We start from the raw sequence: 16,548 nt of genomic DNA on the forward strand, positions 1-16,548 counted from the left end.
GTTGAACTTAAGGGGTTTCTCACTCAAAATTACGATTAGGCGCAGGTTACCCTTAGCAATTCTTCTTGTGATTATTTATATAATATATTTTAATATATATTTATTAACCGGTAGTTTGATGTCTGCACGCTACTTATTCTCCAGAATCTGTTTAAACCGGTTACAACTAACTAATACTTCACTGAATCACTCAAGAACAATCCGAGTGGTTAGTCCCTTGGTCTAATTTATGCATTCTCACACGCTCCGATTACAGCTTCATCTAGTCTTTTGAGGGGAATTTTTGACTTCGGAACTCAAATATGTAAAGTATTTAAAGGGACTGCAGCCAGCAAGTAAATATTGTAGAAATAAGTTTCTGGTTGTTGAATAGAATATCTTTTGATACCCATAACAACAGTGTCAAGTGTAGCAATCTAGAATGCAAACCCGATACAGGTTTTATAATTATTTTGGATTTATAAAAAAGATAATTGTCGGCTTTAAGATTTGATTAGATCAAGATATTCACCAGATTTTTTTTATATCTGCTATAATAAAAACCGCCGAAATAACTAATTCAGGAACGTCAGGCAAACTGCAAATCTTTAATATGGGAGGTATAGGAGGATTCCTTGAGAGCCCGTCCTGCTTGAATTACATTCAACTTGATGCAAGCAGCGGTAGTCCATAAACAGTATTTTTCAAAAGTTTTCAACTTTTACAAAAAGTAGCTTATTTAATCCATTTTAGGTATTTCTAAAACTCTAAGTAAGTCAACTTTTGATTAAACTTGCACTGTAACTCTTTCATCTGGCTCCTCGGCCACCACCAGCGAAAACGTTCTCTGCAATGGCATTACTTCAGTACTTGAGCGAACCTCGCACAGCATTTTGCAAAATCGGGTCTTGTCAGGATATTGGGATAAGAAGGTCTCGGTATGGCAACCCTGCGTCCTTTTGTTTCCTGTTAAATTCAATTTTATCTGGTTCAATTAGCTTTCAAAAAATATGTTCCTGCGTTGTCAAGAGTAACGGTCTGAACTGAAGACAAAACTCATGGATCATCCGACTGACCGAAAAAATCAACCTAATCCAATAACGTATTGCACGTTCTTTCAAATAATCAGAGCAGAAAAGTATAAATTCATTGTCTCTTCCTGATTCCTTGCTAAATGATCAGTGAAATTAGTAGTTTCTTATCAGAATGGATAAGACTACTTTTCTATTAACAGAATTTAAGAGAGAGAAAACGGGTATAATTTAAATAAAACATTATAACATAAACTACATAATAAACAAAATAACAACAAATTATAAATAATAAAAATCTGAATATTTCGACTCCACGTCAGGGGACATTATCAACGGAAAGGAATTTTTACGATGATAAAGGGTCCCGGACGTGGAATCAAAATATTCGGATTTTTATTATTTATAATTTTTTATTTTTTTATTTCACCATTTTGTTTAAATTGCACCCGTTTTTATCTCTTGAATTCTTGAAATAGGTAACCTGCATAAACTTGGCCAAATTTTAATGATAGCAGAACGACTGCGCCCAGTCGAACCAAAAATCTCAAGGGAAAAACCATAATTCAGATCAACATTAAGCAGTGTTCACACGCATGTCTAGCTAGACGGCCAAGCCTAGACACGTGTCTGGCCACACATCTGGGCTTATATAACTGGCGTGTACCTTGCCTTGCTTGCACATGTTACAACCAAGCCTCCAGTTCTAGGGTGTAAAACTCAATGTCTATGATTTGAAATTTTACCAATTAGGATGTCACTTTATTCATGATCTTCGCTTAAAGGGTGGGATTTACACAGGGATGTACACATGCAGAGCCATTCAAAGGGGGGAAGGCAACCGGGCAACAGACCCAGGTACTGGCTGGGGGGCGTCGCGGCTAAGGTGTCCACTTTGATCAAATTTGTCATTTTGATTCAGCCTTTTTTGCTTTGAGGCGGAAGGGGGCACTGTAATTAATTTTTCCCCGGATGGCACCAAACCTAAGAACGGCTCTGTACTCAGGGGACACTGCAGAGAACGTACGAGATTTTTTTCTTATTTCCCCAGAAAAAAGATTACGTCCGTGTCTCCACTCATATACATGTCTGATAGGACTCCAATGCCTAACCAAATTCATGGCCAAACATGCATGCACATGCCTTGTCCGCATTTAGGTCTTTCATCAAAATAAGTGCACATTTAGGATTTTTGCTCGGGTAGGGGGTTACAACGAAGAAACTTAAAAAAAATAATCAAAAATTTGTCTATATGCATTTTTATTACTTTTTATGAGTTGGACACTTTTGTGGGGGGGGGAGGGTCAAACCCGGTAGCCCCCCTGGACGGAGACTTAGCCTACCCCGAAGTATCGGAATTTTTCCATTATTTTGAGGGGTTTTCGCATACCAACTTGACGATGATATAAGCAATTATTGAACAATGGTAAACATCTTGCAATTTTAGGGGAAGCGTCTGGGTCTGACTGCTCACTTTGCGTACATGGTTGTCAAGAGAGTTCGGCCCGCTAGAAAAACAGGTAAACTAACTTTCTTTTTAGCCACGGAATTATCTATGGGTGCTAAAATTAATTCATACAGGGAGAAACAAACTTGTAGACTCAACCACAGCTAGCCTGACATGGTTATCCCTGAGAAAAAGGAAGAAGAAAAAATCACGTATCCACAGCCATCTTTCTTAAGAAAAATACTAAATTTGGTGTTTTTAAAGATAGAAGCCTGAAATATATTTTAAGTGTTTCTTACATATGCGCAATTTGATAAATATGTATAATGCGATTGGAAATCTCCATTGAAGTTGTACTAGTTTTAGAGGAGGTTTCGCCCCTTTTATAATATTATGCATATTCTCGTAATGTTACTAAATTTGATAGGGAACTTAAACCTTTATAATTTCTAATCGTCTGCTTAGGATCAGGAGGGAAAACCTTTTTTTTATGATAGGGAAAAACCTTCCTCTAACTGGATCAAAATCTTTGGTACAGACCTGAAGTGTCATCACCGTGCACTTACATGCTTAAATTTATTAAGCGAATTTTTATCCTTACTGACAAGTTAGTAACGAAGCGCATGATAAAAACTAAAATTTAAACTCTTTAACAGAAGTAAATTTCTGTGGCTACCCGAGAGTAACCCGGCACTCGATGGAGTTTGTAGGCTGCTCTTACATGAAGGTCGTATTATTTCTTTCTTTCTTGCAGTGGCACTGACCGAGACTCATCAGCTACCAGAGGGAAGAAATTAATTTGCTATGGTTGAATATGGGCGATGTCTGCGAACAGCCAAGGATCTTCGGAACTTCCGTGCAGTTCTGATTGACTTGTTTCGACAAGATTGTGGTATTGTAGCAAGTTAGGCCTGCCGATAAGGATCCAAGGTGAGATTTTTGTGGACAACACTTTCACTATCCTGTTTTTTGGGCATACATGGCAATTCTGCCTGTCTCCTGACAACCTGCAGACGTTTCGATCGGTGGGAAGGAACAAGATTAAAAAAAAACCTTAATGTGCATCAAATCTGTTATTTTTTCTTCTCTGCGTTAAAGCGGGCAAAGTTGGAAAATAAATCTTTGAAATAAAGGCTAAGCCCTGAATTTTAGATTAAGGGGTTGTGATATAGGGATTTTTAGGGGTTATTTATCTATTATATAACGAAGAAGTGATTTTTTTGGATAGTCTTACTCCTTTATGGCAGTTTCGAAACCCGGCTCCCTCTGGATTGCCCATAGGTATGAACGCGTTTGTGAAAATATAACAGTTTGGGAGGGCGGTGTTCTTGGAAAAAATGCTCAAATTTTGAAAAAATACATGAAACTACACGAAACTACACGAAAATAGTAAAAATCTTGAAATATTTGGAAGAGTTTCAACGTGGAGGCTATCCTGCTGCTTCTGGTTTACGGTAGCGTTGAAGACGTAAAAATCACGCGGAAAAAATTATTTTCAAAAAGGCAGAAAAGCTACGATACAAATTATACACCGAACATTTCAAAGTCACTTTCTAATTTGACATAATCATACTCTTGAGACAATTATCACAAATCCACTTTTAAGCTGTTCTCCAATGGACGATGAACTTGGGAATGTAGACTAGAAGTATCTCTCAAATGTACGAAGAGCTTGGGAATGTAGACTAGAAGCATAAAATTGTTATTAACATACATCGCCTGTTTGCAATGAGTAAGGCTCAAAGAAGGCATTTTTGGTCTTATCAAAGAAAGATACCCTTTTATATCGCGTCATCTTATATACGCCCGGGACCATAAATGCAGGTGGAGGAAGAAGAAGGCCCCTTAAATGTACCCTCAACAGGGCCCACTGGCGTGTCCACACGTCCCTTGAGTTACAAACCTTCTCCCAGTAATAGGTTAAATTGCATGGCGCAGAATACCGTTGTGGGAGGATCCTGCATAGGAGGACAATTGTGGCAGGGCGCAAAATCCAGATCTATGGACAAAGACCTCTGCAAAGGGCTGTCTCGAATCTTCTGGGGTACCTGCAAGACTGGGAACCTTGCTAACTCTATTCCCCACTTGAGGAGTGGCGCCCTCGGGGAAATTATGGCCTAGTTAACGACAACAAACAACAAAGAGAGATAAAACTAAAAAAAATCTCAAACGAGACTGTCGCCAGTAGAGAGAAAAGGGATGAAAGACCAAAATAACGCGGATATTTCGCCTGTATTAGTCAACGACACAGCACTGACACGGGATTCTAATTAATGGATAATTCTTCTGGGCTTGGTCCGTTTTGACCTCAGTTTTCGGGCTGAAAAACCTCTTCCTAGCTAATTTATCCACTATGGACTGCTTTCCCCTAGTAGCGTAATATTTGTAGGCATGAATATATAATGAGTCAGAGGTAATAGGCTTGAGACTGTCTCTGCAGGGTTTCGACTCTTGTTGATAGAAGAGCATCTCCAAGTGCAGTGTGAACTTGAGAAGATATGTTGATCCCTGTCCTGCACTGGTATCCAGGATCGTTGCTTTTCCTGAGGCAAAAATAATTTCAATGATTTAAAGAACATGAAAATTGGAACTTGGAATGTAACGACGTTAAAAAATGACTATCCTATCGATATTTTGACTGACGAATTCAGACAATTCAAACTGGACTTATTAGGAATTTCAGAAACTCATATCCCAGGGGTAGGAAGCATGAAATTAGGTAATATAGAATTTGCTTAGACAGGGAGTAGGGCTCATTATGAATAAGGAAACTGCTAAGTCTTGCTTAGGCTGGGAAGGTTTTAATAATAGAATACTAATTGCTTATGTTATGACTAAAAAGTTAATATGCCCTTGTAGAACCTACTGACGGAGATAATAGTGACTCAGATGAATTTTATTTACAGTTACAGGAGCAAATAAACAGGCTCCCAGGTAGAAATACGATGTTTTACTAGGAGATTTTAACGCCCAGGCTGGTAGAAATAGGAAGAGATTGTATCCTAGCCTAGGTAAATTTGGCATAGGAAAAGAAAACAGTAATGGGTAGAGATATTTGCAATTTCGTAGGTATAACAATCTAGTTGTAACCAATACGGTGTTTGGTCATAAAAAGGCCCATAAGTAAACATGATATTCACGTGATGGCACGACAGCAAACCTTATTGATTATGTTATAGTAAACCGAAGACTGGTAGGACCATTACAAGATATTAGGGTGTATAGGAGTGCTTTTATTGATTTTAAAAGTAAAGATCACCATCTAGCAGCATCTAGGGTTAATTTGAAGCTGACATTTCGCAAGGGTAACTATCTCCCGTGAAATTATGTTGTTGGTAGACTCCAGGGTGAAAACTTGAGAGAAACTTTCCAGGAACAGTTGAATACTAAACTGAAGAGTTATTTTTGTAATTGCCTTTTGATTTGTGCTCACATTATTGTGATTTGTGTATATTTTTGTTTTTGATTGATGGTTTTTGTGATTTTGTTCTAATTTGTTTGAATTATTCTAAGTTGTGCAGGTTCCTCGGGTAATCAATTCACAAAACTACAGGGGGGGGGGGGATTTTTTGGGATTTGAATGAATACAGAAAAGATTATTTTGCAAAATCTAAGGGGAAGGGCAATTTGTTTTCCCTTTTTGATTTTCTTCAATACAAATACCAGAAGAGGTACTTTTTAAGTTTCAGAGGGGGAAAAATATAGGAGGAAGTTTTCTCCCCCGATTATTGTCCCTGGTAAGATTTCATTGATGTAACTGAGTTAGGTTGCTCTTTTTCTTCTTATAATGATGATACTTAAAAGTTTGGAAGCCGATGCAGAGAGACGGAAGCAACCAATTCAGCTAATGTTTCACGGTTTTTGAACACTAGACCCCTTTGACCCCTTTCCATCACTAGAGGAAATTTGATGCTTCTTAAAATAAGTATCTACTCATGTTCATATCTGGAAGAGACAAATTGGACAATATATCATGGCAGCAGTGAAAACTGCGACCTATTAAAGAGCGAACCACGTCCTATACTAACCGAATGTTTAAAAAAATGTTAAAAAAAAACCTGTCTGACGAGAAAGAATCAAACAGTTCACGACAACGAACTGTAAGTAAGGAGCGACGCGGCTCAATAGTAACTGAAATTGTAAAATATGGAATTTTGATACCGATAGATATATCAAAAGAATTGACTTATTTTTCTGATTCCAAATATATAAGTTTCATTAAGTTTAATGTTACACATCAAAGGCTGCGAGCCTGAGAAAATTACCGAATTTTCCAAAAAGGGGGAAACACCCCTTAAAAGTCGAATAATCTTGTAAAATCACACCATCAGATTCAACGTATCAGAGAACCTAATTCCAGAGATTTCAACCTCTGTCTGAAAAAACGTGAATTTTCTATTTTTTTGCCGGAAGAAAGATCACGGATGCGTGTTTATTTGCTGTTTTTCTTTTCCAGGGGTAATCGTATCGAACATCCCTGATCGATAAGGGTGAAACATCCCCTAAAAGTTGAATAATCTTATAAAATCACATCATCAGATCCATAGTATCAGAGAACCCAATTCCTCAGGTTTCAATCACGGATGCGTGTTTATTTGTTGTTGTTTTTCTTTTTTTTTCAAGGGTGATCGTATCGATCCAGTGGTCCAAGAATATCGTGAGATGGCTCATTTGGAAGGAAATTAGAAGTTCTAGAGTCATTTATTAGTGACCGAAAAGATTGGAGGGCAACTAGGCCCCCTCCCTCCCCCTTTTCCCAAAAACGTTCGATCAAAATTTTGAGATAGCCATTTTGTTCAGCATAGTTGAAAGGCCCATTAACTTTGCCTTTGGATATAACATATCCAAGAATCAAACAGTTCACGACTAAGAACTATAAGTAAGGAGAGACGTGGCTCAATAGTAACTGAAATTGTAAAATATGGAATTTTGATACCGATAGATATACCAAAAGAATTGATTTATTTTTCTGATTCCAAATATATAAGTTTAATATTACACATCAAAGGCTGCGAGCCTGAGAAAATTTGCCGAATTTTCCAAAAAGGGGGAAACACCCCTTAAAAGTCGAATAATCTTGTAAAATCACACCATCAGATTCAACGTATCAGAGAACCTAATTCCAGAGATTTCAACCTCTATCTGGAAAGACGTGAATTTTCTATTTTTTGCCGGAAGAAAGATCACGGATGCGTGTTTATTTGCTGTTTTTCTTTTCCAGGGGTAATTGTATCGAACATCCCTGATCGATAAGGGTGAAACATCCCCTAAAAGTTGAATAATCTTATAAAATCACACCGTCAGACCCAACGTATCAGAAAACCCAATCCCAGACGTTTCAATCCCGAATGCGTGTTTATTTGTTATTTTTTTTTCTAGGGGTGGTCGTATCGATCCAGTGGTCCAAGAATATCGTGAGAGGACTCATTTGGAAGGATAATAGAAGTTCTAGTGTCATTTTTTAGTAAACAAAAAGATTGGAGGGCAACTAGGCCCCCTCCCCACCCTCTTTTCCCAAAATCGCCCGATCAAAATTTTGAGATAGCCGTTTTGTTCATCATAGCTGAAAGGCCCATTAACCTTGCCTTTGGATATAACATGACCACCACAACCTCAGGGGAAAGGTCTTCAAGCTATAAATTTCCCCATTGTTTACGCATTTTTTTTATTAAATATAAAAAAAACAAGTTTTTTTTTAACTGAAAGTAAGGAGCAAAAACGTACAGAAATTGCTCCGTGTATGAAAGGGGCTGCTCCTCCCACAACGTCCCGCTCTTTACACTAAAGTTTTACTTTTTCTCTCAATTCTACTTTATTAAACAGCAAATAACTTTAGCGTAAAGAGTGGGACGTTGAGGGAGGAGCAGCCCCTTTACTCGCCTTACTTTCAGTTAAAAAAACGTGTTATTTAATTTCTGAACGTTTTTGAATTAATGTATGTTTTTATTTTGGCTCTCCGCAAATGAATAATTAAAACGAAATTTGCGTATTAATTTTTTTTTTGCTAAATTGCTTTCTGTTAGTTTTGATTAGACGATTTTGAGAAAAAGGGTGGGAGAAAAGGCCTAGTTGCCTGCCAATTTTTCGGTTATTTAAAAAGGCAACTAGAATTTTTAATTTTAACGGACGTTTTTATTAGTAAAAAATATACATAACTTACAAATTAACTTACGTAACGAACTTCTATATTCGTATATTTTTATCATGTATATGAAGGGGTTTGCCCCCCTGTTAATACCTCACTCTTTATACTAAAGCTTTAATTTTGTCTTTGAAGTACTAACAAACTTCAGCGTGAAGAGCCAGGTGTTGAAGAAGGAATCCCCTTCAAATAAGTGTGCCTTAAAAGTGCCTGAAGTGTGCCTTAAAAAAATTCTGAAAAATGGTCTTGAAGTGAATACTATAGTGAAGAAAAGCTGAAGTGTTCTGCGGCAGCTGATAATATAAATTGTGATATTTTGAACTTTTTTATATTATTTTTAGCACTACAGTAATAACGAAATTCTTGTAATGATTCGTCACGCGATACTCAGCAGTATCTACAATTTGTTACACGAAACTAATCATTCACAAAATCTGTGTCACCGGTAAATTTTCATGGGTATTTAACTTATCTTATCACAAATGTAAACATTGCGGTTTTCCCCAGTAGCTGATTTCCGCAGTAGCTGATAGTAGATGGCGTGGACTGCTTTTTTTTATGTCTTCCGTCTTCTCTTGTCTGATTTTGTCATTAAAATATTAAAAAAAAGAACAATAAAAAAACATTAAAAATGAAGACTAATTTACGAGTTTCTCAATTGTCTTTCATTGAAAGACAGTCCGCTTTATTCCCCCAAGAAAATCCTCCGTCCACCCACTGAAATTAGGCTCTCCAACCCCCCTTTTCCTGTGGAAAATTTCCCAAATAGAAAATTCCATTCACATGCAGAATTGAGTAAATAAGCAAAATGTGATGAGCACAGTACATTAGCAAGTAAAACCACTAATACTAACAACACGGCGTAACATAGCTGTATACAGCCCTCCTCCGTCCCGATCTATTCAAAGATTCACTCGATACACCGTTCCATGAAGTTCCAATTTAATTTAACTCCTTCCTCATGACCTTTTCCCACACCGTTTCAGCAGGAAGCCAGCAGGTGAGGGAAAAAATCCCTATATTTTAGTGATTTTTGATTTATTTAGGGATTTTCTTCAGTAATCTGGTGATTTATGTGCTGTTTTTATTTTATTTTTGTTTAGGCAACATAAAAATCACTAGAAATAGTGATAAATCACTAGGGGTGGCAACCTTGCATTTCGGGACTATCTTATTTTTGTTTGGTCCGAGATACATGGACAAAAAGTATAATCTTTGTCAATCTGTGATTTATCCGCATATCTAGTGATATTTTTTAGGCAATATAAGAATAACTAGAAATAGTGATCAATTACTAGGGGTAGCAACCCTGCATTTCGGGACTGTCTTAGTTTTGTCTGGTCCGAGATGCATGGACAAAAAGTATAATTTTTGCCAATCTGTGTTTTATTTGCTGATTTAGTGATATTTTTATAGGCAATATAACAATCACTAGAAATAGTGATTTATTACTAGGGGTGGCAACCCTGCATTTTGGGACTGTCTTATTTTTGTCTTGTCCGAGATGCATGGACAAAAAGTATAATCTTTCTCAACATGTCATCATTTGTCCGTGAAACAGGGCCTAGTCATCTTGCCCTTCCTTTCCTTGTAGCCTTTGAAAGTGGTGTCAATCTACGTTTTACGCCAAGCTTAGTTTTTGACAAATGGTAAGTCAATTGACTACCTAAGACATTCCTTAGGCAAATCCTCCAGAAAAGATTTAACAAGGCATTTTCAGCCTTTCAAAGTGCTCCATCTTTAGAGCCACGTTTGACGACTGTCAATCAGATCTAGATGAAATAGGTTCGGGGGTCGATTGAATTTTTTTTATGGGGTCCTGTCTATATATAAAAAATTTGAATAAAATATACCTGCACATTGGTCTATGCATGTAAACTTGCATATAGTGCAAAATATCTATAATACGGGACTATCCTGATCAAATTCAGTAAATTTAACAAGAAATTTTAAGGGTAAGATTTCTATATTTAAAAGTAAATATTATATAATAATAAATATATTAATAAATCTCATTCAGCAATGCAAATTTAAAATAAATATGTTGTTAATTAGTTGAATAGTCCATAGCTTATCTATTACCAGTAAAATCAATTTAATTCAAATTTCAAAGTGTTTTTTGTTCTTTTTGATGGTAACGCGGGGCCCTTTCAAATGCAGGGCCCGATTGGGTCTAATGGCTCAAATCACCCTTAATTCGGCTGTCAATATCATGGCTCTTAATACTTTAATCTTGGTTCGCGCGCTCGTCTTACTATTTTTACTAACATTTTGTTTTTTTTTTTAATGTAAAAAACACCCTTGATACACCAAAATGCTATTAAGGTGACTCTGACACAAAGCTTTTTGAGGCGACTTTTAAAGTCGTGAACAGTTTTTTTTTTTGCTAAAAAGCTTCTTTGTTAAAGCATGTGCTTTTCAAGTGTGATACTGTACAAAGCTTTTCAGATTTTTTTTCAGTCAAAGAAGGTAATGAAGTCCACTTTATTCTCAACGAAACATTGGTTTAGACATGAAAATGCACTCGTAAATATGCTACATACCCAAGCATAACCAAGAATTCCGGGTTGCCTAGAAATTAAAACTTTTCTAAGAAGACCTAGCCAAAAAAGAACTACTCAAAGGACCCCCTTAACCATCTTCTGGTTAAACAGTGACATATTTTTAACTAAGTAAGGAAGCCCTACCATAACGATGGATGGGTGGTTAAGGGCTTAACTCATTTACCACACAGTTGTTTCAGTTGCTTGCTTAATACACGCCTCCCCCTATTTTTTTGGACCCCTCCTTAAAAAAAAGAAACGACCTGATTATTCATGAATAAATTAAAAATTGTAGCCTAACCCTTTTCTTTCTGAATTTTGAAGCTATGGGTTATACCCGTTCTGCTCCCTTCTTTTTTTTATTCCACTTTCGCTGCATACAGTTTAATTGTAAAAAATATTGTAAGTAAAAATCTTTTCTTTTTTTCCTGTGTTAATATTTGTCACGAAATTCTCGATTAGTCTTCAAGAAGGCGGAGTGATTTGTCTCCTCAGAACTTGAATTTTTCGGCATTCTCGAGGGGGTGCCCACTTTCTGAAATCACGTAGGCCAGGTGGTGCCTTCCATGCGTGCTGGAACTGAGTGGTATGTGTGGTGTCCTGAGATATAAGGAAAGCCGTATCCAGGGCGGGGGCCTTGAATCCCCCCCGAAATGTTTGTCCGACTCGTACAAACGTAACAAAATGAATAGAAACAACATTTTGATGCCTTTCTTATTTTTTTGAACCCCCCTTCCCGAAAAAATTAATTTGGTCTCCCCCCAAAAAAAAATCTTGGATACGGCCCTGGATTGAAGCCAAGTGGTAGAAAGTGGACGTCCCTTTGGATATGTTAGACTAGTCGTTCCGCAGTATTTGGCCCCAAGCACTGATTTTAAAACGAAAGGGCAATTTTTCTATCAGAAATAAGGAGTAATATGATTGACTTTTAAAAATACGTCACAAAAATAAACCAATGGAATAAAAGCATGATTTAACAAGGTTTTATGCTATATCAATCTATCTTTTTCTGTTTGCCTTGGCTAAATCTGTTAACTAATCTTATAACACTGAAAAGTGAACTGGAAAGCGCGTTCATCTTTTCTTGTTCTCCTAAAAAGTACCTGGAATCCTAAGCGGGCTTCTTTTGACTTCCAGCCGCACATTTTCACCTTCTTATTACACATAATATGTTCATAATGAATTGCATATACACTGTACATACAGAGCTGTTCAGGGGGGGGGGGGGCAACCAGGGCAGCTGTCCTAGACGCCATGGCTGGGGGTTACCCACTTTGATCAAAATTTTCATTTTGATTCTGCTTTCATATTAAATAAAAAAAAACAAGTTTTTTCAACTGAAAGTAAGGAGCGACATTAAAACTTAAAACAAACAGAAATTACTTCGTATATGAAAGAGGCTGCTTCCTCATCAACGCCCCGCTCTTTACGCTAAAGTTTTACTCTTTCTATCAACTCTTCTTTTTAAAACAGTAAAAAACTTTAGCGTAAAGAGCGGGGCGTTGATGAGGAAGCAGCCCCTTTCATATACGAAGTAATTTCTGTTCGTTTTAATGAACAAGTAAGTCTTAAGTTTTAATGTCGCTCCTTACTTTCAGTTGAAAAAACTTGTTTTTTTTATTTAATTTCTGAACGTTTTTGAATCAATGCATGTTTTGATTTTGGCTCTCCGCAGAGGAATAATTAAAACGAAATTTGCATATTTATTGTTTTTTGGCTAAATGGCTTTCTCATAATTTTGATCGAATGATTTTGAGAAAAAAAGAGCGGGGGAGGAAGCCTAGTTGCCCTCCAATTTTTTGGTTTATTAAAAAGGCAACTAGAACTTTTAATTTTTTACGAATCTTTTTATTAGTAAAAGATATACGTAACTTATAAATTAGCTTACGTAAAGAACTTTTTATCCTCATGTTTTTATTACATATATGAGAGGGTTCGCCCCCTCGTCAGTACCTCTCTCTTTACACTAAATCTTAAATTTTGTCCCAATTCATTAAGAATGACCACTGAATCGCAAAAGCCGTAGAATAAATAGTTGGCATTACTAGAAATACTTTAGCGTAAAGAGCGAGGTATTAGGAGGAGGTGAGCTCCTCATATGGGTAATAATTTCTGTTCATTTTAATTTTTAATGCTGCTCCTTACTTCCAGCTGAAAAAACTTTTTCATATTTATTTTTTCATTTTTTTTTTTAAATAATGCTAGTGAATCCTGCGCTCCCTTCATGGAAATTTTCTTCCCCCATGAAAAATTCTTCGATGGAAAGTTCCCCCAGCATATCCCCCTCTTCTCAACCCCTCCCCCAACCAAAAAATCCTCCTGAAAACGCCTGTACACTTCCCAATAACCATTACTATATTTTATTTTATTTTATTTTCTTTATTTCCCTCAAAAAATGAGGAGTACGCTACAATATAATATAAAGAAAAAACAACTGATAACACTTACAATCAAAACCTATCAAATATTGATCGAACACTTAAAAAAAAAAAAAAAAAAAAAAAAAAAAAAAAAAAAAAAAAAAAAAAAAAAAAGAAACACTTGCTAAATAGATTAGCCTATAAATCACGAAGAGCCAGAACTGTTACTAAAAAACGGAAATAAATTGTGGCCTAAAAGGCTAATTTTCGCCCTATCTTCAAATGTTTTATATTTTTTCTTTATACAGACTACAGGATCCTTCACATTAAGCTTTAAAACAATCTCAGTGTTACTAAAAGAAAGGGGGAAACCAAGTAAAAATTTACAGAATTTAAAATAAGCAACTTTAATGGGCGAAAGATCAGAAGGTCTGAAATTTCGGAAGAGGAGGGACGGGAACAATACGTGAGGCAGAGCAACAGCGCTATACATACGACCAAGGACGTCCCGACGGTAAAGACCCCGAAAACGAATTAAAAGACCAAATGCCTTGCGTAGTTTCATCTGAAAATGCTGAACCAGGACTGGTTTGAAATCTCTTTTCGAAGCAGCATAAGGTAATCCCAAATAAGTGACTATTGGCGACGACTGAAAAATAACACCATTGCCGCAATCGAGAGTCGCCCTGACATTATCCTCTAAACAATTTACAACAAAAAATTGACATTTTTCAAAACTGATAGAAAGGCCCAAACCTTTTAAACAATTAATTAAAGTATTAAAATTAGAAACAAGACTAGACTTGGACCGGCTTAGAAGGATAATGTCATCAGCATATGCAATGTAAGACAGATTTCGAGATAATGAAACAAAGGAGCAGGAAAGAGAATTAAGGGCAGTAGCTAAACAAGAATTGAATATATAAGGAGAAATAATTCCTCCTTGTCTAATTCCTCTACCCACTTGAATTAATTTGGACTGAGATGAAGACGAACTCGGACAGATACGGATCTTTAAACCAGAATACCAAGAGCGAAGGACTCGTATGACAGCTAGGGGCAATCCAGCATGGATTAAAGTGAGCAGAGCGGATGCATGAGAGATGTTATCAAAGGCCCCTTTGATATCAATCAAGAGGGCGTATAGCGGTTGACCAGAGATTCTCGCTTCTTCAATAACTTTGCTGAAAGATGCATGGGCATGGTCACATCCCAAACCTCTCTTGAAACCAACTTGATTATAACCAGTGTCAAGAATTTCAAGAAGATCCTTCAAACACAACTCAAACACTTTCCCAATCATAGAACCCCTAGTAATTGGCCTCCAGGAACTACAAGATGACAAGTCTTTTTTCCCGCTCTTAGGAATAGGCGTAACTATGCCAATATAGAATGACGATGGTACTAAAACCAGTAGTAAGTAAAAGGTTGAAAAATGCCAGTAGAGTAATAAGAAAAGAAGAAGGAGCAAGTTTGAGGTGATTAGCAAATAAGCCATCATGATCCTTAGTCGACTGCGCCTTCAACGTTTTGATTGCTCCACGTAACATATCCTCAGAAATCCTGTAATCAGTTGAAAAATTCTTCAACCTTTCATCTAATTGCAACACAACACTGTTAGAATCGTACGAAGTCGACAACTTAGAAAAATAATTTTCCCACTCTTTCAGCGATGGTGTGGAATTAGTATCATGCATGTTAATCCGCCTATTGCCTCGGAGAACATTCCAAAGGAGATTCTTGTCCTTGTCGTTATCAATGTTTGAAGAAGCTTCTTCTATGACCAGGTTATTATGACGACAGAGCTCTGCTTGGAATTCAGCCTTTCTCTTTTTCATTAGCAAAAAAACTGGATGCGAGTCTCTTGGCTTACCGAGGGCCCGCCATTCCCAATACGCTTGTTTAGCCGCGCACTGGTCAAAGTTTGTGACTTGTAGTCCCTCCCACGGGGACTGTGGGGGAGTAAGTCGTCCCCAAAGACATAGTTATAAGGTTTTTCGACTATGCAGTATAAAATGGCTTTCTCAGAATTTTTATCCGTTGACTTTGGGAAAATAATTAGCGTGGGAGGGGGCCTAGGTGCCCTCCAATTTTTTTGGTCACTTAGAAAGGGCACTAGAACTTTTCATTTCCGTTAGAATGAGCCCTCTCGCAACATTCTAGGACAGCTGGGTCGATACGATCACCCCGGAAAATAATAAAAAAAAAAAAAAAAATAAACACACATCCGTGATCTGCCTTCTGGCAAAAAATACAAAATTCCACATTTTTATAGATAGGAGCTTGAAACTTCTGCATTAGGGTTTTCTGATACGCTGAATCTCATGGTGTAATTTTCGTTAAGATTATATGACTTTTAGGGGGTGTTTCCCCCTATTTTCTAAAATAACGCAAAATTTCTCAGGCTCGTAACTTTTGATGCGTAAGACTAAACTTGATCAGACTTATATATTTAAAATCAGCATTAAAATGCGATTCTTTTGATGTAGCTATTGGTATCAAAATTCCATTTTTTAGAGTTTTGGTTACTATTGAGCCGGGTCGCTCCTTACTACAGTTCGTTACCACGAATTGTTTGATCATTCATAACACATTTCATGACATAATACAGATTTGTGTTTCGCTTGTAGAAACCACAAGAACTCAAGCTGCCTTGCCAGGCAATTTAAGGCACGTATACGTGCCGGAATAAAAGTGCTGATTTAAATTTCCTGAAGCCAGTATTTTCAAAATTCTCTTTCATTTCAGATCACTGGCTGATTGGCAGTCCAGTTTTTCAGTAAAACGTCGAACGAAAACGGGACTTTAACGAAGCATAAGCTTCTTTAATATAACCAACTCATCCTGCAGATGTTGCGTGAAGCTCAACATGTGTGAAAGTTTTTATGTCACCTTCCCATGTTAGATAACTCATCTGGTGCACTTTTTAAGAAGCCGTACAGCGACCCTGACCTACCCTAACGTGTCGGTCTGAACATTTTAGAGTTATGCCCGAGTGGCATCATTGTCACAGCTGTTGATGAATAAAGTCAAAATTTATGAGTGA

The 16,548-nt window shown here is 37.0% G+C and overlaps 1 protein-coding gene and 1 long non-coding RNA gene across 3 annotated transcripts in view; one reads left to right on the plus strand and one right to left on the minus strand.

Moving 5' to 3' along the window:
- The window catches only part of LOC136037819 (uncharacterized), a 34,380-nt gene extending 31,227 nt beyond the window's left edge, over positions 1-3,153 (minus strand). Inside the window, exon 1 of one of the 2 annotated variants that reach the window (XM_065720653.1) lies at positions 2,998-3,153. In XM_065720653.1, the coding sequence (XP_065576725.1) occupies positions 2,998-3,009 (12 nt within the window). In that variant the 5' untranslated portion in view covers positions 3,010-3,153. The remainder of the gene's footprint in view (positions 1-2,997) is intronic. The other variant, XM_065720655.1, reaches the window with a different exon arrangement.
- Positions 2,451-16,548, plus strand: LOC136037820 (uncharacterized). Its single transcript, XR_010620045.1, has 3 exons — positions 2,451-2,530; positions 3,212-3,387; positions 16,251-16,548. It is a non-coding gene; the product is annotated as an uncharacterized LOC136037820 (long non-coding RNA).

Source organism: Artemia franciscana, chromosome 17 (genome assembly GCF_032884065.1).
Source record: "Artemia franciscana chromosome 17, ASM3288406v1, whole genome shotgun sequence".
Taxonomy (NCBI): Eukaryota; Metazoa; Arthropoda; class Branchiopoda; order Anostraca; family Artemiidae; genus Artemia; species Artemia franciscana.